The 26,335-nt window shown below is 32.7% G+C and overlaps 1 protein-coding gene and 1 long non-coding RNA gene across 3 annotated transcripts; both read left to right on the forward strand.

Annotated features, from left to right (window-relative positions):
- The first annotated feature begins 8,909 nt into the window (after nucleotides 1-8,909).
- On the forward strand, nucleotides 8,910-11,190 carry LOC115708991 (uncharacterized). 2 transcript variants are annotated; one of them, XR_004010137.2, is made up of 4 exons: nucleotides 8,910-9,175; nucleotides 9,365-9,429; nucleotides 9,739-9,895; nucleotides 10,770-11,190. It is a non-coding gene; the product is annotated as an uncharacterized LOC115708991 (long non-coding RNA). The 2 variants fall into 2 exon arrangements; XR_009686269.1 differs by lacking the exon at nucleotides 9,739-9,895.
- Nucleotides 11,191-12,165: 975 nt separating this feature from the next.
- LOC115718526 (inactive TPR repeat-containing thioredoxin TTL3) lies at nucleotides 12,166-18,684 on the forward strand. The gene is made up of 5 exons (XM_030647326.2): nucleotides 12,166-13,518; nucleotides 14,081-14,276; nucleotides 14,391-14,563; nucleotides 14,667-15,000; nucleotides 18,152-18,684. Exons 1-5 carry the CDS (start codon nucleotides 12,512-12,514, stop codon nucleotides 18,317-18,319), a joined length of 1,878 nt encoding a protein of 625 aa, XP_030503186.2. The 5' UTR covers nucleotides 12,166-12,511; the 3' UTR covers nucleotides 18,320-18,684.
- The last annotated feature ends 7,651 nt before the right edge of the window (nucleotides 18,685-26,335 follow it).

The following is a 26,335-nucleotide window of genomic DNA, read 5'->3' on the forward strand; positions in this document are numbered from 1 at the left end:
GGTTGGGGCGTTAACTAGCCTTAGTGTACAAGTCAGTTTTATTTAATAATGTGTTTTCTTGTATATATTCTCAAAGGTATACATGATGTATCTTTGTATGTTTGTCAGAGCAAAAGTACACGTGAGAATTCAACCCCTAATCTGTGAGATTAATTGGGTATTTATAGTAGTTGGAGAATTACATTAGGGTTTTCCATTTCCCCTCTACTAAGGAGCTTACAACTGAACAATGTCTTTGGGCTTACTCATGAAGTCCAGCCCATGAAGAACACAATTACTGACTAGGCCAATCAGGCTTGAGTTGATCATGTCAAAACCGTATCCAATTATAATGGGAGAATATTCTAAAATAACTGCCCTGCACTTATGATATTCTGGCCCAATCTGATAGCTGGAGTTTCCTTATTTATAGGAGGAAAAAAAATAAGAAAATTGGAAGAGTCTTTCAAGAACGCAACTCCTCTTCCCTTTGGGCTCATGATACCGGAGCTGTCTTCCGGGATTAATGTGTTGAGGGCGAAAGGCACTGTGAGGACGGAACTAAGATAACACTTGGAGGGTCCTATCCAGGTGGGCTTGGCCCACTCTATCCCTGATGTGGGTTTCACTGATGAGTCTTAAATGTCAACTTGGAGGCCACATGTCCAATCCTAGAAATGCGGGTAACATTTAGCCCCCAAGCTTTCAGGATGTTGCACATGGTGGAAACTTGCTCTAATCTCTTTGTTCTAGACATGTGGAGATCGGAGAAAGAAAATAATAACTTTTCACAAGTTACTCGACCACAGAAGCTGACTTCTACCTGTGATGATGGTGCATCCATGTGGCAATCGAGCGTGTTTTAGGATGTGGTTATCAAGGAGTCATCTTCTAGGAATGACTATATTTCGACGACTGCTCACCGACTGACACGAAAATTGAAAAAGGGCGTCTTCATTATTATTTCACCCCTTTATTATGAAGAGCATTAAATGCGGAGATACACATAGATTGTTTATCTCCCTAATCTTTGGATGAAGATCGTGCTTTATGAAGAAAGATCACAGCAGTCCATTCCTTCTTCACGTGGATTGTTGTCCATGGGTATAAATATCCCTGGTAACCTTCAATTACCACTTTTACTCTCTTTTTCAAATTTTCCAACTCTCAAATCGCACCAGACTCCTTACCACCCCAAAGCTTTGAATCGTATTCAAGGAGAACTTTTCTTCATCACCCTGGAAGGAGCTATGGACTACTACATTCACCTGTTGCTGAGAATTGGGGCTCGAGAATATCCCCATCTTCCTTCGATAGTGACCAGGATGGCTACAGTGGAAGAAATTACAAGCCTGGACTTTGGAGAGGAAATCGACTCATTGATCGCCTCTATTTCTTGTCTTCAGGAGAGGTGCGATCATCTTCCTGAACCAAATCCAGCAACAATCACCTTGAATTTTCCCTTAGGTAGATTTAGGAATTACAAATTGCTTTACTTTTTGAATTTTATTTAGGAATTTCTCCAAATGTGCTGGCCAAGTTTTTGCCAAAAGCCCTTAAAGTTTCGGGTCGACTGTTAGTCTGTGTCGTCTCCCTTTTTACATTGCCCTTGGTTTCTAGTTTGGAATGAGTAACCCCTAGGAGCAACCATTTCTAAGTAGTGAGTCTAGTTGGGGACCTCTCCAAGCAGTTTATGGGGAGGATCCCCAGCTCCCTTTCTATATTAGGTAGTTAGGGTAGCTAACTGCTTGGATGTCCTTCTTGGATACAGAAACCATGACGAAGTGCTCTTGTCAAAACAAGGTTGATTTAGAAGAGGAGATGACAAAACCTCAAAGAGCTTCTCAGTTGGTCCTAAACGTCAGTCTGTGGGAAATAGACCAGCATGTCCATTCGTTCAGGAATTACAAAAATATGAGGAAATATGAGATCCAATGGGGAATTCAAAGTGTTCCATGACTGTGTTTGGAACATGATTTTCGTACCTAGAGAGAGGCCCAACCATGGCGCGGAAGGAGGCTTCAGTGTACGGAGTTGGGCTCATATTTGGATGGGGGCACATCAGCCTCTGAGGTGCTATTTTGATGAGTTTAGTGCCTTAACTGAAGTAGCACCATTCCAGTTCATACCCCAAGTCTTCCATCTTCTGTCGAGATGGTATGTCTTCTGTGTCAAACACGGCAAGCCTGTAACGACTCCAAAATAGGTCTTGTACTTTTACCAGATCAAATCACAGTCGATGAGAGGTTACAAGAATCAGATGGGCTTTTACAGGTTGCAAAGATATAGTACGAGTATCCCTTGCCCACTAGTCACACGAGGCACATGCGTGACTTTAAGAATTACTACTTCTTCACCTTTGGCTTTCCATTAAGGAGGGTTCCCACCCTCAATTTAGACTGCCGTCTTGAAAGTAAGTCTTGACTCCATTTTGACTCAAAAAATTCTATTTTTGCCCTATACTCATTATATTATGATTCACCACTATTTTTTAGTGTGCTAGACCGCCTTCCTCAATCCACCTAGACTCCAAAATTGGAAGAGAGAATCAACTTTTAGAAATCCTTCTCGCCCAAGGAGTTGCAAGTGGAGGATCTGGTGACCATGGAGAATCTTCCGGAAGTGGGTCTCATTGCCCCACACCAGGATATAACTCATCTCTCCGTGAAGGAGTCAGTCCAGGAATCCTTTAAGGGGGACTTGGAAGAAGTTAGAGAAGCCATCGTAGTCATTACTGCTAAGAAGGATTTAAAGGCGGTGAAGGCCAATGAACAATGGCTGGAGGATTGGAGAAGGCAATTCCCAAAAGGCCTGAGCAAGGCTGAAGAGCTTTCCATCCGCTTCAAGGATGTGATTCCTAATGAAGGTGCTCCGAGAGCGAGCACTTTCAGTAGTGGTGAGATGCCTTTTCATATAATTAGGGCTCCCACTGTGTCTGACTTCAAGACGGTCAATCAATATAGATTTGATCCATACTTCTTGAATTTCGATCCACATAGGTATTCTTTCAGTAGATATGTAGATAAGGTAGATTGTATTATCCAAAGTCCTGACCACTTCATCCCTCCTGTGCACCATCATGTTCGAGTGGATGCATTTAGCAAAATCTATTTCCCAAGATTCTTCTAATACAAAACCAATTTAGGTCAGGAAGACATCGCTCTATTTGCTGGGGAAAAAGTCAATTATGCTAGGATTAATGGTTTGGACCCTCTTGAAGTCTTCCAGGCTTATGTGTTGTAAAATTCACGCCTTTTGCTACAATTTCTTTTAATGGATATTTTGTGTGTCTTATTCAGATCAATCAGCCACTCTCCAGATGGGGCTTCTAAACAAGTTCTTGGGTAGCATCCATGCTCGATTTGACGAGATTAGGGAGATCGCCTAAAGCGGTGGTGATGATGGAAAGAACCAGGCCTCCAGGAGCAGATCTCTTGAGTCAGCACCCCCGGTATCGAATCCAAAAGCTGCTCCAAAGGCTCCAGGTATGGACGCGACATCTACTACCATCATGGACTTGACCGAGCCCTTCTTGTTAGTGGAACCTCTAAACCAAGTTCCCTTGGAGAGCTCTGGAGGAGATAGTTCTTACTACAACGGACCTGTCGTAATTAATCAAAAGCACACCGATTCATCTAACTGTGGCGCCAACAAGAAGGAGAGGGTGGAAACCAAAGAGAATGTCCTATAGCTGGCAGCCTCGAGGAGGCAAGTAGCAAACTCTCAATCCCAGAAGGGAACAACTGTTGGGTTTTGTGCCCTAAATAAAACCCATTTCAATATAACCAGATTTACTTATTAATAAAGATCAGAAATAATATTTTATGTTGCATGGTCCACATGATTTATTTCATGAAAATATATATAATGTATGAATTCTATTTAAGTCCAGAACATATGAATTTGTTAATGATTATAGTGTTGTCAGCACAGTGGAATATAATCTTAATTATATGTTCAAAAGTTTATTCCCTGATTTGTCAGTTCAGTGGATTTAGACTGGCATGATAATCAGCAATAGGTATTCTTACACCTTGGATAAGTGTTATGCCCTTTCCAGGGCATTGGCAAAGTTTACCAGTATCGGATGTATGGAGTATACATCAGAAGGGACCGATATTAAACTTTGATTCGATATATTAAAATTTACCGTAATATCTATTCAATTCAATATCACATGTTGATCCTAGATCAAATGATCTTAATCCTGATATGGTTAGGTTCGATCTCAAGAGTATTATACATGTTCTTTGATTTGTTAGTTAAGCCTACTTTTGGGTCAGGGTGATACGTACATTTTGGGAACATGATAGTATAATTGAGTGGGAGCGCTAACATAAATATGGAGTTTACAATTTTTATAGGAATTTAGAAGTGAAACGATGATATCCTTCGAGCTTGGCTAAACAGAGATAAATGGTGGAGATCTCATTTCACTTCGCTGAAATATCATTTATACGGAGGTAAGTGTTTTAAGGATAAAATACATTGAAGGTGTATCGGTAATTTAGTTCCTATTCAATGTAGATCATCTATTAGAGGGTCATTGATTAAATTAGGATTATAACAATGGATAATTAATAGCGTATCTATATCGTGGAACATATAGAGCGTTCTATATGACTGAGAGTGCAATTCCAAGTTCTAAGTGTGGATTCAATAAGGAATTAATAAGTTAGGGAATTTTCTTGGTAAATTCGGTTCGACTTGTTGGAAGCTCGGTTATATAGGCCCATGGTCCCCATACTAGTTGAGACCATACTGCTTGTAAGACTCAGTTAATTGATTTTAATTAATCAAATATAATTCTAAAGTTAGACTATGTCTAGTTGATGAATTTTCACTAAGCAAGGGCGAAATTGTAAAGAAAAGAGATTCTAGTTTATTTGTTAATTAAGAGACTTTATATGTCTAATTAATAAATATATTAAATGACAATATTATTTAATAATTAATTTTTAGTTATTAAATAATTAGAATTGGCATTTAAATGGTTAAATTGGAAAATTGACATTTTTGAGAAAATTGGATTTAAAAATGACAAAATGGCAAAATTACAAAGTGAGGCCCATTATCCTTATATGGCCGGCCACTATGATTAAATTTTACCATTTATATTTTTCATTATTTTAATGCCATACAATTCTAACCCTAAACCTAGATGGCTTTCTATAAATAGAAAGTGATGGCTTCAGGAAACTATGACTTGCATATTGTCGATGTTGACTACTTTACCAAGTGGGTGGAAGTCGAACCCATGAATATAGTAACTTCCAAAAAGGCCCCGGGCTTTCTATAAATAGAGAGTGATCACTTGTCACATGATAGAACTTTTAAAGACCAAATATGAAATGAAAATCTTCTTTTTATTCAAATGGTTCTTGCCCTAAGGCGTACATGAAAATTAAAAAAGGCAAAGTAAAAATTAAAAAGGAACTTGACCACCCCCAGTTAACTAATAGTATTGGCGCAGGTGGTTAGTGTTTTAGGCTCTTAGAATTCTTGTTCCATCTATTCTCTTCATATGGTGAATTCCATCACCAATCTTGTTAGTTATTTCATACGGGCCTTCCCGCTTTGGACCTAAGACCCCCACTTCGGGCTCTTGAGAAGCAGGGAAAACCCTTCTCAAAACAAGATCACCGATTTTGAATTTTGTTGCTCTTGACCTTTGAGTTAAAATTCTTGGTAATTTATTTTGATACATGTGGAGTTGCACCTATGATTGTTCCCAGAGTTCCTCAATTAAATCTAAGGATTCTTGGAGTAGAGCATGATTATGAGTTGGGTCATAGGTATCTCTCCTACGTGTAGACACAGTGGATTTGACTAGGATTACGGCCTCGCATCCATAGGTCATGGAATATGGAGTGTGGCCTATAAAAGTTCTCTCAGTTGTTTTGTAGGCACAAAGAACTCTGGGAAGTTCTTCCGGCCGGTGCGATTTACAAGCCTAAAGCTTCTTCTTCGAAGTAGTCTTTAAGATTTTATTGACAACTTCCACATGTCTGTTTGCTTGAGGTCTGGCCACAACAGAAAAGCTTTTCATTATTTTGTGCTTGGCATAAAAATCGGTGAACTGATCACTATCAAATTATTTTATGTTGTCAAACTCTATTTTGTGTGGAAGTCCACATCTACGCACTATATTTTTGATTACGAAGCCCTGGGCCTTTTTGGAAGTTACTATATTCATGGGTTCGACTTCCACCCACTTGGTAAAGTAGTCAACATCGACAATGGCAAATTTGACTCCTCCCTTTCCAGTTGGCAGTGATCACACTAAATCTATTCCCTAGATTGCAAAAGGCCAAGGACTACCAATGAGGGTTATTTCTATTGGCAGAGCCCTAGGAACTTTTAAATAACATTAGCATTGTTCACACTTGCGGACATATTCAATGCAATCCTTCTTCATGGTAGGCCAAAAGTAACCTTGACGAATGATCTTCTTGGAAAGATTGGGTTCGGATGTGTGATTTCCACAAAATCCCTCATGGATTTCGTGAATGACAACGCTTATTTTTGTTTTGGCTATGCACCGAAGGTACAACATCGATAAACCTCTTCAGTATCACCTTCCATCCATGATTACATACCTGGGGGCCTAGTACTGGACTTTCCTTGAGGTAGCTCTATCTTTCGCAAGCGTACCTTTTTTTAAGTACTAGAGTATTGGTGCCATCCAAGAAGTTGAGTGGTCGATGGCAGAGACCCTCATTCCTTGTGTGCTTGGAGTTATCAAATGTGTAATGGGGACTAGTTCGTATTTTTCTATTTTTGGATATGTTGCTAATTTTGCCAGCATCTCAGCAAAAACATTCTTATCTCTAGAGATTCGCTTTACAGAATAATGTTTGAAATGCTGCAATAGCTCTCGAGTTTTAGCTACATAATTGGCTATCTTTTCACCTTTTGTCTGATATTCTCAAGACACTTGATTGACCACCAGCTGTGAGTCATTGTAGAGTTTGATGTACTAAGCACCAACTTCCTTTGCCAGTTGTAAACCAGCAATCATGGCTGCGTGCTCAATTTCATTGTTGGATGCCTCGAATTCAAATCGAAGTACACTCTGAAGCTAGAGGTGTTGCAGGAATATTAGTATGATTCTAGCACCGACACCTTTTTCGTTTGATGCTCCATCAATGTATACCCTCCAAACTTCTCTTTTCGGGGTCAAAGTTTTAGGGTTATCATTTATTCTAGTGCATTCTACTGCGAAGTCAGTTAAAGCCTAACCTATAATCGAAACTCTGGGTTGGTATTGTATGTCGAAATGACTCAATTCCAAAGCTATTCATGTTATTTGAGGACGAAATCCTTTTAACGGGGGGATAATTATAATGACCGCATTTTAGAATATGGATTAGTAAAGGCAATTAGCGTTAATTATTGATATTTCTATAAATGTTTATGAATTTACTATATTGTGGGTCCCATTTCTAGAAATGGGCATTAGAGTTATAATTTCTCAATTCATATTTTATAGGCTACATTTGTGCATTGATAGTTGGCATTCTCTGTAGTGTTATGGGTGGAGCTAGATTACACTCCATCCTTCTTTGCTCAATTCTAACATGCTCATTAAAGTACTTATGGAATGTATGTTCTACAATTGCAAATTTAGCTGATTCCAGCATGGAATTACAATTTTCATTTAGTTTTTTTTTTCCTCCTTTCTTTAACTAAAATTTATTTTCCTTTGAATACTTTCACTGACTGATTTATAATTTCTTTTTTAGAGTTCTGTGTTATTGCCAGGCTACATTTGATCTGTTGTCTGTTGAGGATCTGACCCACTCGTTTGCCCAAGCTCCTAATGAATTTGAGTTCTATCTATTTTGGCTCCCATATCAATCATTTGAGCAATGAACTTCTGCATAGTGCGATGAAAATCCTCTTGATGCTGCCTAATTTCATCTTGATCCTATTGATGCTTTTCTTTGCTCCTGGTGGAATCTTTCATCTACAAGTCGGGACATCTTTTTGTTGAGCTTGTCTCTTGCAGTCATTCTCTAATTCATTTATCTCATCTCTAATGCCAATACAATAGTTGGATCTGCAGCCATGGATTAAAGGTATCACCTTCACTCATAACTGTTGCTTTCTCTGATACCTTCTTTAATCCCATCTTAGTTCGTATCCTTAGCTTTATCTTTTCATTCAAGAGGTTTCCAGAGAAGAAGACAGTTGTTGATGCTGAAAATTAGCTCAACAACAAATTGCTATTAAGACTTTGAATTCTTTACACCATGTTTGATCTAGTCGATTTACACACTTAATCAGTTTAAATAATTTTTCTCTCAATTCAATTGGTCGGGTCTAGGTTATCGATTCTCTGAATTCAAATATGAATTTGAGAGTGTATTCCGACAGAGTTTTGGCTAGTTTGGTGTGGTCAAGAATTCGTCGTCGTCCCCTTTTTGAATGATAGGATCTGGTATTTATAGGCGGGAAGAAATGCGTAATTCATTCTTCTTTCCTTTCTTGATTTCTCCACGTGCGCTAATTTTCTTTTGTTGTTCATCACTCCTTCTCTTCCTTTTTCTAGCTCTGCTCTGCATTTCTCTTTTCGTAGAGTTATGCTCTTCCGTTTTTGAGTTTCTAGCTCTGTCTCTATTTAATGAAATGATACATTTTACATTAAGTCTGCCACATTATAGGATCATCTTTTTATTTTTATTTATACTTTCTAAAAATTACTTAATTACCTTGAGGCTTATTTTTATCTCTTACACAATAAAATTCAAAACTGTAAAGAAAAGTGTTATTTACAATCTTCTATTACAATCTATTTTTTTAATTTCCATGTTTAAAAACAAATGTCCAAATATAATTTTTTTCTAATTTTTTTATAGCGAAATTTTATATAATTACAATATTATTTTTGTAAATTTTTAAAATTTTTGAATAGTTTACCGTATTAATAGTAAAGGGCTTGTTCGGTAACCATTTTAAAAATGGTTTTCTGTTTTTCTAATAAAAAATTCAGCAATGAAAAATAAAATGTTGTTCGGTAAAATATTTTTGTTTTTTGTTTTTTTAATTTAAAATCAAATTTATGTAAATTTTAAAAACAGATTTTTTACGATTTTAAAAACAAATTTTTCTTTTTCTCGCTTCTCTCTCGCTCTCCCTTAATTTTGCTATTTGAAGCTCATCTACGATCTTCAATGGCTTCAGTTCGGTTCAGGTAATCTCTTCATCTCTCCGTATAAATACATACACACATATATATATCTCACTCTTACTCTTTCTCTCTCTGAAAGATTTTGAGTTTAATTTCTGAAATGAAATTTAGGGTTTGATCTCTAAAATGTTATTTTGGTATTTTTACTCTGAAATGGATTCTGCATTTTTTACCTAATACTATTCTCGCCAGATTCGAAGCTTGCCTTGGAGTGTCGTTTCTAAAGTATTCAATAGTTGTTTGGAAAACCGAAACAGGTATGATTGATTTCACATGATTTATGTAAACTTTTTTTTTATGTTTGTATTTGTTTATTCTATTCTGTTGTGTATGTGTTTGTACAAACCCAAAAAAAATCTTAATGGGTTTGAATAATGGGATGAGAATGCTTTGTTGATTAATTGGAATGCTCGATTCAATGCAGGCTCACTCTTATGCAATTACATATCAATTTTTGACTACATGAAAATGTGATTTAATTTACATATAGCCTTAATTCTGTGTTAATGATGTTGTGCATGTGTACCCTTTTGGAAACTAATACCAGTTTTTGCCTTTTGTAAAAGTAAATTGGCAGAGAAAGTTGCAGTTGTTGGATTCTTTGTGGCAGTACCTGACTTTTTGAAGGAAGATTCTTATGTTCCTTCAAATGTTAATAGACATATAAAAGTTCAAATTCAAGATCATAGCACAGTTGGTTCAAGTTTTTTCTATTCATAATTGGTAGTCTTTAATAATTTAAATTTATATTACTAAGTAATACTAATAATTATTTGTGCATTTGATCTTGAACTAACTTTCTTTTTAGTGAGTTAGTGGGAAGTTTATAAATTTTAGGCTCTGCATAATTTGGTCTAGATCAAGCTAGGCTGTTAATTCCTACTGTTAACACCATCATTTATTTTCAACTATCAAGCTAGTTTACCATTTTAGAGGTATAGAATAATTGAATAGATGTTATTTTCGTACAAATCAAAGTCAGCTCCACAATAATCTCCTCTTGTTGTTGTGCTTGCTATCAACAATATATGAGGATCAGATAAGATTGAAATTGATTGTTTATTGATATTTTCTATCCATCTTGAAAGGAGAAATTAAAGCTAATATTATTGTGGGGGTGATTAGTGGTCTGTGGTCTAGTATGGGATATTAATTTGGGCAATCAGCTCCACATTCGAAACTTGAAGCAATTCTTATTTCTTATGAAGTGGTGAAATGTATGTGCTGTTTAATTTATTTTTGATAATATTATAGGAATGCAAAATTTATTATTGCTATTAGAAGAAAATGAGACTTGTTCTTCCAGTCAGATATTGGTATTATTAGTATATTTGTATTTTTATTATTAGAATGTGGTATTGGTATTCTGTACTTTGTGTTTTTATGGAGACTCTTTTACAGTTTTATAGAAAAATTCATGATACATATTAGTTTTGCACCTGAAATGCAATTAGCACATATATATTTGTATTTTTGTATTATGTGCTCTAGGTCTTCTTTCATCTTGTCTCATTTGTTAGTATTAAATAGATGACAGAAATAGATAGTGAGGTGCTTATTATCCAATAATTTATTTTTTATTTTCAAAATTGTGCAGGAGTTATAGATGAGACTTATATTTCTGCTCATGCCTTCGTATGATATGAAAATACAGAAGTACATTATGATTGTTTGCTGTGGGATTCACAACTTCATAAGGGCGAATGCAGAAAAGGATATATTTTGATGGAGATGAAGAGATTTTTGAAGTACAAGATATTACTATACAAAGCAAGCACCCACGTAACTTTGAATAACAGTATTGAGTTTAGCATTTCAAGAGATCAAAGTCATGAAATAGCTAATATCCGTGATAAAATTCCTGATCATATACAGGGAGTAAATCAACGATAAAGATAATGAGTGAAGTATATTAACTGTTATGACTTTTTTAATTTTTTTTTCAAGATTGGACAATTATTAGTTCATGGTTTTGTCAATTTTGTATTATAAATAATGGGTCTTGTGATTTCAGATTACTTGAATTTTTTTTAAGATGTTAACGAATATTTTTTTATTTGATTTTTTTATTATAATTTTTTATATATTTATTTAAAAATAAAATAAATGATATTAATAATTTCTTTTATTTAAAAAAAGCAAAGAAAAAAAATCAAAATGTTTTTTATTTTTAAATTAAAAAATTAAAATAATTACAGCCATTTTTATTTTTATTTTTAAAATTATAAAACAAAAGTGATTAGAGAACACATTTTTATTTTTTATTTTTATAATTTAAAAATAAAAGTGGTTAGAGAACACATTTTGTATTTTTTGTTTTTATAATTTGAAAACAAAAGTGGTTATAGAACACATTTTTGTTTTTCAAAAACAAAATTTTAAAAACAAAAATTCTACTTTCATTTTTCTGTTTTTAAAATTAAAAAACAAAAGTGTTACCAACGCTACCAAAATATTTGATATTTCAATTTTTCATACATTCGAAACATTAAATTTATTTTTTACATAAATTTTCAAAAAAAAAAAAATAAATTAAAAATTAGTGTAGTATACGTTCTCGGGCGTAAAAGTTAAAAAACTGATTGTAATACAAACACAATAATTACCACTTTTTTCAGAAGACGAGAATCTTTTTGACTTAATTTAGACTTAATTCACACAGCTGGTTGTTTGTTAAAAACATGCATAGCATACTCAGAAGGTACATTAACGTGGTTTCCTTCTATGATTACTTATAATATTATTAATAATAATGTTTTTTCTAATATAATAAATTTTATTACTATTATTGTTATTATTAAATAAAATAAATAAAAAAAACGTGGCCTCCAATATGATACATAGAAATAGAATGACGAGAGTCAGACCTGTTTCTAAAAATCTAGAGATTCTTATTTCATCCAAGACCGAGTCTCCTGCTTCCAACTTCCCCACCAAACAAACCAAGTCAGACAAATCAAATAATAATAATTAAGGTTCCTACAAACATAACTCGTTTGTGTTTTTATTGTTTTTTTTTTCTTATTACATTTTCTGTCTAAAGACACAAGGAAGGAAAAGAACAAAAAAAAATGTCATGCACTGTTCTCCTACACAAAATTTTAAAACAAAGGCACACATTTCTTGCATTAAGTCAGATAATTTTCTGGGGTTAGTTGTCCCTAAAGCTTTTATGTATTTTTCTTGTTTCTTTAAGCAAGAAAATTTAGCCAAAGATTTGACTTTTATGGTTCTCAGCATTGACAAAAACCAGAGATATATAGATATAGATATAGTGTATTGGTGTATCTGTCTCTCATTCCCCTTAAGAGGGGTGTTTGTAAAAGTTTGATAACAGGAATGGGAGACATCTCGCCGGAGAGGAAAACTGGGTGTGGCCTCATAAATGCAGTTTTCGGAAGAAAAAGTTTATGGGCCAAAAAAACGACAACTCAAAGTTCTATTCCATCATCAAACGACAAAAACAGCAACAATGAATTCGCCAAAACGACAGCCACCCAGGACTCCAAACGACGTCGTGGTACCTCCGACGAGATTTCGTTTCTACCTTCATCTGCTCAACATCAACAACAACCCCATCACCCGAAACACGTTGTAAATAGCAGAGCGACAAACAATCAGAGACCCCAACAGCAACAAATTATCACAAACGACAATAGAAAGCAGGAGACTTGTTATCAAACGCAGAACAAAACGTCGGCGTACGCTTATGTTAACCAAGGTACTAATAGAAAGGTACCTAAAGAAGCCATTACAATATCTGGTGAGCTTGAGAGTATGATTATTGATCATCAGAAGAATAAAGGTAGTAGTACCCTCGTTCGAGCTTCTTCTAGCAATGTTATGCTTTTTGGGAATTTGGGTAATCTCAGGCAACAACAGCAGCAGCCTAATGGGTCTGTTCTGGATCATCATAATCACCACAATCATAATCAAAACAATAATCATAATCATGTTCATTCGAAGCAGAGGTCGAGAGAGGAGAATCCAATTAATAATAAATACACAAATGTTACTGCTACTACTACTAGTAGTAATAATAATAAAATCAGTGAACCAGTTCCTAGTGGGTCATTGTGCAGAGCTATATCGACTAGAATGGACCCTGAAACGTTGAAGATAATGGGGAATGAAGATTACAAGAATGGGAGATTTGCAGAGGCTTTGGCTTTGTATGATGCTGCTATTTCTATTGACCCAAATAAGGCTTCCTATAGGAGTAATAAAAGTGCTGCCTTGACTGCTCTTGGTAGACTTCTTGAGGCTGTTTTGGAGTGTAGAGAGGCTCTAAGAATTGAACCCCATTATCATAGAGCTCATCTTCGTTTGGCAACCTTATATCTTAGGTATACTTTTTTCTCTTTTTTCTTTTCCAAAATACAATCTTTTTATAGTCTCTGCATAATAGATCAAAATTCTCGACACCATATTTGCATTTTTCACACTAGTGAAATATTCAATTACTTTTTTGATAGAAAATTATTCAATTACTTTTTTGATAGGAAATATTCAATTACTTGTTTCTAATAATTTGGATTTTTTTTTTTTAATTATTTGTTACTTTCAGCCTGAACTTATGATTGATCTTTCTGTTGGCCAAACAAGGGATTGATAACACAGAATAATGTTTCATTTTGATTGTTGTTGCTAAGTTTGGTCTCTACATAGTAGCTTATAATTCTCGACACCTTATTTGGATTGTCGACGCCACTTGTTACACAACAACCAGTGATAACACATAATTATGTTTTATTTTGATTGTTGTTGTTAATTTTAGAGATCATTTTACTTTTTCGTAATCAGTCTAAGAAGTTATACAAGATTATAAAAAAGGGTACATTTACCTTTTTGTTGGTTTTGCTTCTGGTTAATGATTTTTTGTGTACATTTACGTTTGTGTAATAATAGATTAGGGGAACCAGAAAAAGCTACGTATCATTACAAACATGCAGGGCAAGAGGCTGATAGAGATGATCTAGCTAAGGTGAAATCAATTCAGATACATCTGAACAGGTGCACCGAGGCTCGTAAAACAAGAGATTGGAACACACTTATAAAGGAAACGGATTTTGCCATATCCGCTGGTGCTGATTCAGCCCCACAGGTTATTATTATTAATATTATAAAACAACCAAATTTACATATTCAAATAATTTTGCTGTTGTTGTAGCTGAAATACTTGTCTTGTGTTTGTTTTGGTTGTGATTTTTATGTGAAGATTTATGCTCTACAAGCAGAGGCTTTGTTAAAACTCCACAGGCACCAAGAGGCAGACACAGCACTGTCGAGAGGTCCAAAGTTTGATGTGGACGAATGTACTAAAGTTCTTGGTCCTATTGGCAATGCTAGCTTGTTAGTCACACGAGCGCTGGTTGATTTGGCCTCAGGCAGGTAAAACTCAATACTGATCTGATATAATATCACATAACTAAAACAAATTTAGAGAAATTGGTTAAAACTTACAAACAAGTTAAATTTGTTTGTTTGTGGAAAGATTTGATGATGCTGTGGAAGCAGCTCAAAGGGCAGGTAGACTGGATGTGAACAACAGAGAAGCAAATGGGGTGATGAGAAAGGCGAAAGGCATAGCGACAGCTCGGTCGAAAGGCAATGAGCTGTTTAAGGCATCAAGATTTTCAGAGGCATGTGTGGCTTATGGGGAGGGACTAGAGCATGATCCTTACAACTCAGTGTTGCTCTGCAACCGTGCGGCATGTCGCTCCAAACTCGGCCAATTCGACAAGGCAATTAATGATTGCACCGTTGCTCTCAACCTTAGACCCTCTTATGCCAAGGCTAGGCTAAGAAGAGCTGATTGCAATGCTAAGGTGACTAACTCAATACACTTCTACTCCTACTTATAGATTGGATATCATCATTTTCACTAACAATATCTACTTTCTACTTCATACTTATATTATTTTCTAATCCAATTTTTTTAATTTAGCTAATAACTAGTATTGTATTATAGGGGTACCGATAGTGACACACATTAATATAACTAACGGCTCTTTCTAATGAAATACAACAACCAAAAGAAAAAAATTACGTACATAAATACGACACAGTATTATTTACCTTAGTATTAAAGTTAAAATACCTCAAAACTAAAAATATTAAATTAAACAAATTACAACAATCAAGAAATTTTCTTTTATTTGTATTAAAAATATATATTATTTTAATTTTAAATAATATATATGTATTAAATGAGGATAGTAATACAATGCATAAATTAACAAATAAGTTTATAACAACTAATTTACCAATTAAATAATTAATAGTTAATAAAAAAATAATAAAAATTGTGTAAACAAATTCTCTTTATAAATAAACAAAAGTGTTTAGAAAAATATTGTGTAAAAAAATTTCTGTAAATAAATAGAAATATTTATAAAATAATTACAAAATTATCAAATATACAAATCACTCTTTGTAATTAAATAAGTTTATCACAACTAATTTACGTATCAAATATTTAGTAATAATGAACAAAACTCTTTACAAATGAAAAAATGTGTAAAAAATAAAATTATCTAAAAAAAATAAAGATATTGGCAGCAAAACTACTTGAATTTTATGTTTTTTAACACTTAATCACAAAAATTTAAATTTTGGCGGCAAAACATATTGAGCTTCCGTTCCGTTTTACTCTTTACATTTTTGTCAAAAAAATCTCAGTTAGGTGCCACAGTAAATTGTCCACGTGTACTCGTGGTAAATTTTTAGTGGTTCACACAATATTAATTTTAAAAAATAGTTTAAAAATTATATAAAAAAAATAATTCATTTCTTTTCTTTTCTTTTGTCTTTTCCTTTTTCTTTTTCCTGAAACCCTAGTTTGCTCCTCTCTAACCTATCTTCCTTCTCATTCTTCTTCTCCATTATCACCGTCACCACAGTCACTACCACCAAAGCCATTGGAAGAACAACCACCGCAGCCACCACCACACCATTGCAGCCACCACCAAAAATAACAAAAAAAAAAATATATCACCATAAATCACAACAGCCACCACAACTTTAACCTAAATCAAAAATTATAAACGAAATTGGGACCTGGAGATGCTCAATTGGGATCTAAAACTTTTCAATAAGGGAAAAACAAAATCGATCTTTAATTAGCTCAATGGGACCCAGAGATGGCTCAGTCAGAGTCGTGGTGCTTCGGCTCCGACGAAGTCCACCATGAAGAGAGAGAAGAGACGATAGAGAGAGAGAGAAAGAGAGGGCCTAGGAGGGAGAAGATCGAGGAGAGAAAGAGAGGGCAGATCGAGAGAGAGAGAAGAGACGTGGAGCTTCGGCTCCGGTGAGGTCCTAGGTGGCAAGGTAGCTCCAGATGACAGATGGCTTAAGAGAAATAAGGAGCTTTGACGAGGGCCTAGGTGCTTCGCCTCCGGCGAGGGCCACCACGAAGAGACGAGAAAGAGAAACAGAGGGCCTGGGAGGGAGAGCTGTGAGAGAGAAAGAGATATTTAGGGTTTTCCAAATGTTTAAGAAAGAAAGAAGAAGAAAAAAAAAAGTTAAAAAAATTATTTCAATTTTTAAGTATTTTAAACTATTTTTTCAAACGTAATATTATGTAGACCACTAAAAATTTGCTACGTGTACACAAGTGTACGTATACGTGGTCAGTCCACTGTAGCACTTAATTGAGATTTTTTAACAAAAGTGTAAAGAGCAAAACAAAATGAGAGTTTAGTAGGTTTTGTTGTCAAAATTTTTATTTTTGTAGTTAAGTGTTAAAAAATATAAAATTAAGGTGGTTTTGCTGAAAAAAAAATGTGTAAAACAAACTCTTTATAAATAAATCAAGCTGTTTATAAATAAAAAAATGTGTAAAATAAAATAACAAAAAAATTCTTTATATATACACAAAATTATTTATAAATAACAAATTGTGTAATTTTTTTTTTCATGATATTTATTATTGTCAAATAAACATATATCCAATTTTAAATATTTCTTTTTATTTTTTAGATAAGTATAAAACTAATTAAACATATTTATACCTAAATATATGTATTTTTGTATTTTTACGGAAATCTATATAGCAATTAATGAAGCAACTTAAATCGCAACTAAAATCCATATAGCAACAAACATAAAAACTACGGGAGTAAACCAAACTATAAATTTGAAAAAAAAAATTAAAAATGATATTTATTAGGTAATTCCCCTTAACTAACAAATTGATAAATCTAAAAGAAAAATACTAATTCTAACCGTTAGAAAATTTTAAAATAAGTTGCTTAATTTTAGCTATAATATATTAAATAAAATATGAAAAATCAAATTAAAATATCATTACATATTATATTTTATAAGAAGTGGTACTACATTTCAAAAAAATAAAAAAAAATAAAAAGTGGTATTAAATCAATGCATTAAATAAAAATAATATTTTGTGTCTTATTATTGTAAATCTTATAAAAAAAATTGTGCAATATAATTATCTCTATAAACTTATAATATGATCCATAAAATATAAAGATGAATGCTTAGACACATTTTTTCACATATAATAATAGTAATATATAATTTTAAATGGGAATGATATCATTTTAATTTTATTGTGAAGATTAAATACATCTTATTGTGACATTTCAAAAAAAAAAAAAAACATGTTATTGTGGGCACAACTGTAAATTGTAAATAGTGTGTGCAATTTATATGGGTTTCTTATTACTCATATTTAGTTTACACTTCACCAAAACTACCATACACTAGACTCGGTGATATTAAATTCGTTTGTGGGTTACATTTCAATCCAAATTTTGTATTTGGGTATGGTATTAACAAGTTAGTAATAGAGAGAGTATGGAGAACGAGAAACTCCACATATTAATATAAGTAGACTTTCTTAAATTCTTGATGTTTTGCTGACTTTAAACGCACACAAATTAAGTTATAGTGTGAATAGAATATTGGTAAGCAATTAAGGACACTTTTTTCTTGTTTGAATTGTATGGTGTGCAGTTGGGAAGGTGGGAAGCTTCAATACAAGATTATGAGGCTTTGCTAGAAGAGACACCAGAGGATGAGGAGGTTAAAACAGCCTTATCTGAGGTTCAAGCACAATTTAGGAGAAAAATAGCTAAAGACTCAAATAATAAGATGGAGAATGGTGGAGCAGGAGCCCTTTAAACTCTGCTTGTTTTTAGTTCCTATACAAAGTACAATTAATGCCAATTTGGATTATATACATTAGTTTGCAAATGCTAATGAGTAATGGCATTCTTTTTCATGTACAATACCAATTTCAAGACATTAATTTTCACTCAAGTTATTATGATAGTGCACACATGTGGGATGAGGTTATGAAATATTATGATAGTGCACACATGTGGGATGAGGTTATGAAATGAATGAAAAATGTAAAAAAGAAAAGTGTGAATTTTAGCGTAGGAGGGAGTGGATTTTAATTTAATTCTTTGGAGAAAGGAATTCAACGATTTTATAGTTACATTTTGTAGAGGTTTTATACATTTTTTTTAGTGCTTTTATACCTATACTATATCCCTTCAATAAATCAATAATTTAATTCTCCTTGATTTGGGTTTTTGAACCCCTTTTGTCTTCAATTAATCTAGTTTTATTAATTGTTAATTTAGTATTTTTTTTTAATTTTTTTTTTCTGATAAGTATGTTAATTTAGTATGTGCTGTACTTTGTTGTTACTTTGGATCACTACAACCCATGTCACACTAGCCTATCATCAACTATAATCCAACAAAGATAATATAAGTACTAGCTTAGTGATAATTAAATATTCATTTTATATATGTATCTAATTACAATCAATATTTTACTAATCAATATTTACTGTTATTTTGTTATTGTATAATTTATACTAAACCACCAAAACTGAGTCTCAACACTATTATATAAGCTACTCTTAAAAAAAACACTATTATATAAGATTCCATACACACAGAATCCTCAACAATAATTAAAAAGAAAATATATCATCATCACAATGTATATTTTAATATATTAAAAGTGGTTATGTAACAACAATTCTTAATTTAACGATTTTTTTATTATTTTTTTGTTAACCTTAACAGAGAGTTTAACATCCGTTAAGACGTTACTCAATCTTATAATAATTAAAATTGACTAATATTTGACCTATCTAAATCTATATTGTGATTGATTCGTCACCATTCTTCTCCCTTAAACCAAACCCATATTGCTATTGACCAAAACATATCATTTTGTGGACATCTAAGAAATCAAAATTAAAGTGAACAAATCGGCAATTCAGTATTTGCAAATTGACATTCCATCTCCATTCGCTTTGTTCACAAGAGAGTAATGCTTGAATCGATGTCACAGGAGCTGCAATCATTACAAATGGGAGGAAATCTGATTGAAAAACTCAAGGAAAAGGAAATCGGTCAAGACTAAATTCATTTGGACGGTCTTACACTGCCTCTTGCGACAAAAATTTCATTGTGGAGTGGTCGGAGCTTGCGATTGAGGATACATAAAAGTTAGGCTGTGAAATCAAGGCTGAGATAGAATCTTCAAAATACTATCGCTTACTCACAATTTGTACGGATCTACAAGCAGAAATGTTTTGATTTAGACAAACGAAGATGTGCTAAAATACTCTGTGAGAGTGGAAAGGTCGTCATTTTGGAGAACGGTTTACTTCTCAAGCCGGAACATGTAAATTTCATTTCCTTATGATATATCTATAAAATTACATCCAAGAGTACAGCAGTGATGATTAAGTAGGAAAAATTATAAGAAACATGATAACTTTTACATTTAAAAGCTTAGATTTTTCATTGTATATCTACCCTTACATATCAAATTTTCTATACTAATCATATTTTGAAAATTATGGAGATTGTCTTTTAAGGACGTGGTCCATAGAATCAGCAAACTCGAGTCTGTCTCCATTGCGATGGAGAAATCTCTCGGTAGAAGATCATACAACGAGGTTGAAGACGACGATGAAGATCATTACATGACTAATCCCATCTTCATCTAACATTGGTTTTAGAAGATTGGCAACGGTGTGAAATCAATTTCCATGACTAATTTTTTGAGTCAATCTCGTTGGCGAAGGTCCAAGACTTTAACACTGATTTGTTTGCTATGTGAATTTCTTAAAACTTTTCTTTTCACAAACTTCATTTGGTTTTAGCAAGTTTTCATGACCAAGCTAAAAAATTTAGGTATAAAGTCCTTTTTGGCTCCAATTTATTTTCTTTGTTTATAACATGTACATAGTACATAGAGTTTTTGGTATCAAGTTTTTTAAAATTCAGACATAAGATTGATATAAGTAATTTGGATCATATTTTGTGTAACATGCCAACCAGCGCAGACAATCTCTATCAATTCTCAAACAACGAGAATGGTGGAGGCAAGCGCAACAACGATGACTCTAACTAACATCATGGTAAAAGAGAGAAATTCAAAACTCCCTTTATGACATGATGTCCGAGGAAGAAGGAGGAAAAGTGTGTATGCTTCACTCTTCTATCAAAACTCCCAAAGCAAGGCATGCCCAAACATCCCAGCAGGGCGAGTCAGCAATAGGCAGTCAGAAGGCTAGCCTCCATCTCCGAAGTTTGGCCTCTGCCCCCAAAGGATGGCCTCCATCTCTGAAGGCTGGCCTCCATGTCAAAAGGCTGACCTCCATCTTCAAAGGCTGGCCTCCATCTCAGAAGTCTGGCCTCTACCTCCAAAGGCTGGCCTCCATCTCTGAAGGTTGGCCTCCATCTCCGAAGGCTGGCCTCCATCTCCGAAGGCTGGCCTCCATCTCCGAAGGCTAGCCTCCATCTTTGGCCAGGCGCATAGGTAGGTACCACCAACTCTGTCCAAACCTTCGATGGCAGGACACATAGGGGTCGTCATTGACGGACCCCATATGGCAAGTGAGACCAACAAAGACAGAGAGCGCTATGCTCGAACACTCCGTCATGAGCACAAAAGCAACATCCTGGCAGGCAAAGAACAAGGCTCTAAGCAACCAAAGCTTGGAGAGCCCACGATCTCTTTCTCAAAAAGGAGATCCTGCCGAAGAGAGTTTTCCACACATTGACCCCTGGGTCATTACCACACAAATTAGGAATATAACTGCAGCAAGATACATACGGACAATGGAGCCTCCCTCAACATTCTTTTCAAAATCAACACATGAAAAGATGAGGCTCCAACTGTTGGGTTTTATGCCCTAAATAAAAATCTTTACAATCTGATTAGTTATCAATACAAGAAATTTGAAGTGATTAATGTTTGCATGAATTTTACATGCTAATGGTTTAATATGTTTATTACATTCACACACACAAAATCAGTTAAATCCAGATCATATGTTTATTCACTATTACAGTATCGTCAACACAGTGGAATGTGTTTGTGATCATATGAATCAAAAGAATAGGTCCCTGTTTCATTAGTGTTTTGGATTTACACTAATGTGATATTCAGCGATGATGTGTACTTACACTTGGAGTAAGTGTTATGTTCTTTCCAGGACATTAGTAAAGTATACTAGTTTCGAATGTATGGAGTATACATTGGACTGGACCGATATTGCAACTAAGTTAAGATATTACAAACTTACCGTTATATATATCTTTCCAAGTCAATATCAGTAGTTGATCTTAAGATTAAAAGAATCTAAATCCTGATATGCTCAGGCTCAACTCAGGAGTACTATTCATGTTCTTTGATTTATTAGTTAAGCCTACTTTTGGGTCAGGGTGATACGTATATTTTGGGAACATGATAGTATGATTGAGTGGGAGTGCTGAACATAAATATGGAATCTATAGTTTCTACTGGTGTATAGAAGTCAAGTGATGATTCCCTTCAAGCTTAGCAAATAGAAGTAAATGGATGAGCTCTTGTTTAACTGACTAATTATTAGATCACTAAACACCATTTACAGGTAGCTAAGTGTTTTAAGGGGCAAAATACATTGAGGGGTGAGAACGGTAAAGAAATCCCATCTCGATGTAGATCATCTATATAGAGGATCTTTAAATCACAATAAGATTATAACAATGGTCAAATGAGATAGCATATTGATATCGTGGAACATATAATATGCTCTATATAAGTCTGAGAGTGCAATTCTAAGTTCTAAGAGTGGATTCAACGAAGAATTAATAAGTAGGAATTTACTTGGTAAATTTGGTTCACTTATTGGAAGCTCAGCATATAGATCCATGGTCCCCATTCTAGTTGAGAACATTCTGCTTGTAAGACTCATTAATTGATTCGTGATTGATCAATTATAATTCTAAAGTTAGACTATGTCTAATTTATGAATTTTCACTAAGCAGGGGTAAAATTGTAAAGAAAAGAGATTCTAGGTTTATTTATTTATTAATGGACTTTATATGTCAAGTTAATAATTAAATTAAATGACAATATTATTTAATAATCTATTTTAGTTATTAAATAATTAGTTTTGGCATTTAAATGGTTAGAATTGGAAAATTGGCGTTTTTGAGAAAATAGAAATAAAATTTGTTAAAACTGCAAAATCAAGTGGGGCCCACTATCACACCATGGCCGGCCACTATTTGTGGAAATTCAAATTGATATTTTCATTATTTTAATGCCAAATAATTCCTAACCTAAACTTAGTAGTTGCCTATAAATAGAAAGTGATGGCTCAGTCAAATCACAAGTTTTCAACACATTCATTAGTGATTTGACAGAAATTTCTCTCTTCAGAAAAACTGAGCCTTCCCTATTTTCTTCTATAGGCCGAAACCCTTTTCTCTCTTTTCCCTTCATAAATTTCGACCCTAGTGAAAGAGTAAGTGCCCACACACAGCAAGCAGTAACTCAATCATAGATTGGAAGACTGTGAAGGATCAAACTCAAAGAAGAAGGACATTCGGGCTCAGATCTTGATTATACTCTGCTACAGAGAGGATACAAGGGTTAGAGATCTGAGTGGAAGGAGACATTAGTTCCGCTGCATCATTGTAAGATTTTCTTAACTTTATATGTGTTTAATTTATCGTCTTAGAAAGTTCATATTTAGGGTGTTAAACAACATACTTGTGAGTAGATCTAAGATCCTGGTAAAATAAATTCCAACAACTGGCCTCAGAGCCATGGTAATTTATTTGCTTGCAATAAATTTGGACTTTAAAACGATTGTTTGTTATTTGGATGGTTTCATGTTGTATTGAGTTTTATATGATGATTGATTGATGTTTGTGAATTTTTCGTGAAAAATAATTAAATATTTGTTTCTGGAATTATTTTTATTGGATAGTATGGAAAAAATTAAGCAAGTTACTTTTTTACAGAACTCAATTTCGATTTAATTTGAATTAGTTATGATTTTTTGAAGATTCGAAAAAAGATAGGGATGCTGAGCATCACCCAAGCGCTCGCGAATTGAGACAAGCAACAACCGAGCTTGCTGTCTGAATTCCCTAATGCGCGCACGGAACCTGGTCTGATGCCCCCTACGCATGCAGTAATGCTGCAAGCTTCCCGATCCGCCGAGCTTTCTCGGCCAGCATCTCCCTGTGCGCGCGCGGACGGTATGCAACGCATACCGTCCGTACAACTCACAATTTTTTCGTTTTTCTTCGTTTTTTCATGTTTTTTCATGGAATTAACTTCTGATTTTTTGTGTACTTATATATTTATACATTTACTATTGCTAATTCAATTCTAATTATCATAATTAAATTTATTAATATTTTTTAAATTTAATTCATGATATTAGTATAATTTGAATTTAAAAATAGTTAGTATCTATCTTTTATTGCTTAATTATCTATCTTATTTTTAAATTTGATTATATCTTATCTTATTTTTAAATTTAAGGTCAGATTTTAAATTTTTAAATTAATTTTTTTTTTAAAATAATTTGACCTTATTTAAATTTAAAATAAGATAACTATAATCATGTAATTTTAAATAGATGTAAGGTATTTTGCTAACTTTTAAATTTTGTTATTTTATTTATTTAAATTACATTTAAAATCTGAAAAAAGATATTCACTTATCTTTTTTAATTTTTTATTTAATTTTTATTTATAAAATAACATTTAAATTTTTAAAAGTAGTTAGCAAATTTTGAAATGATATTTAGGTTGGTTGAAACCTAATTTTTCAAAATGCTAGGTTTAATTTTTTAAATATATTTTTTTTAATTTTGAAATTTTTTTAAATTTTTGAATTTTTTTTAATTAATTATTTAATTTTCGAAATTATTTGTTTAAAATTAAATAAATCCTACATCCAACTATCCAGCTAACTTTGTTGCAGGAGTATGCGTTTTAGCTTGTTTGTAAGTTTTCAAAACCTATTATTACTTGATTGCAAATAGCCATGGTTACTTTTTGCCAGATCTAATGATCTGATGGCTCCCTTGGTCAAGTAAATAATTTGTAACAGGCATATTTACAATCTTCTTTCATCTGTGTATGACCTAGCAACATGATAGGACCCATCCAAAGTGTGCCTGTGTGAGCCTATGTGTTTAATTTCATTATAGATACATATAGGTTGTTGTTGCTAAATAAAATGTCATAGTTCTTGATAGATTTTATTTAGGCCCATTTAGTTTTTTTGGGCCTATTCAATTAATAACAGTTGTTCATTTTAAGGTCAAATTCCTCTCTTTTGGGCCTTGTGTGAGAGTTGGGAGCCATAGAAGTGGGTACGACATACTGAACCCAGCACCCCCTCACATGAACTACCCCAATTGTGAAGGCCCATTTGCCTGATTTAAATAACTGTACTAGGTTAATTAAACTAGTTTGACCTAATAAAATTGAATTAGCAACATAATTAACTTTTAAAATATATGAAACTTTATTTTCATTTTAATATTTTAAAGTTAATTTTAAGAAAAACACTTTTAGTTTTAGATATTATTTCTAGACAAACTATTTGTATTTTTCTTGTATTTAATTAAATAAAGAATTTTAACTAACTAGATTCTTTCTAGAGCTTATTTAATTAAATATTCCTATTTAAGTTATAAATTAGTTATTTTAACTGATTTTTCATATCTAACTTAAATTTGAATATTTTATTTAAATTTTAAATCAAGTTGAGGAATCCTAGGCATTAGTTATTAAAGATTCTTAAGATATTTTTTAAGTTAGTTTTAAACTTAAAATAGAATATTTTTCAAATTAAGTGGTTACAACTTAATTTTTGATATTTAATTAAATCTAAATTTGAAATTATTTAAGTTTTAGATTTTTTTCTAAACAACTTAAATTAGATATTTTTCAAACTTTTGTTGAAAAGATACTTAGTCAAATAAGATATTTTCTAGATAGTTATTGCTAGACTACTTATTATTTCTAATATTTAAATAGGAAGATATCATACATTGTGAAATTAATTATTATTTTCGTACAATTTTATTTAAGTATATTTTTCCTAGTATTAAACTAGAAATTAATAATTAAGCCTTCTCTACACTTAATTATTTATTTCTTGAATTTAATACATTTAATTAAATTGAAAAATTTAAATATCTAAGTTGATTTTCATCATGATACTTAAATATTTATTTTTCATGGCACTTAATTAAATAGAAAATTATTTTTAGGTTGAAATTTAATTTTTCAATTTAAATTTAAATAATTTTCAATATATATATTTTTTTATTTTATTAATCAATTTCAAAAAATTGCATTTTAATTATGCAATATTTTTGAATTTATCTTGAAAAATAGATTGAGTTGTAAATTAATTATTTATTTTAATTAATTCTTGGGCCAATTTAAATCAATGATTTTTTCATCTATTAATTAATTTAAAATAAATAAATTAAAATATATTATTAGAAATTGAGTTGACTAGTCAAAAGAAAATCTAGATAGGTGATATTTTTGCTTGAAGTATTTCTTTTCTAAGTTTTATTTTTTTTTTTTTGAAATTTGTGTAGTTATTATACTTTATTTTTCGAATACAATAAATATATTCTCAAGGAAATTTTTAAGTTGCTAATTAATTTAAATTAATACAACTTAAATTAATCTCCTTAATATTTATATTTAAGATTATTACTAAAATGGAAATAATTAATTTTATTTCAATCACCATCTAAGTATAATTTTATAAATATTATATTAAATTCTTATTTTTGATTTTAAGTCTAAATTTGATATTTAATGAATATATTTATTAGAATAATAAAGAAAA

Source organism: Cannabis sativa, chromosome 2, assembly GCF_029168945.1.
Source record: "Cannabis sativa cultivar Pink pepper isolate KNU-18-1 chromosome 2, ASM2916894v1, whole genome shotgun sequence".
NCBI lineage: Eukaryota > Viridiplantae > Streptophyta > Magnoliopsida > Rosales > Cannabaceae > Cannabis > Cannabis sativa.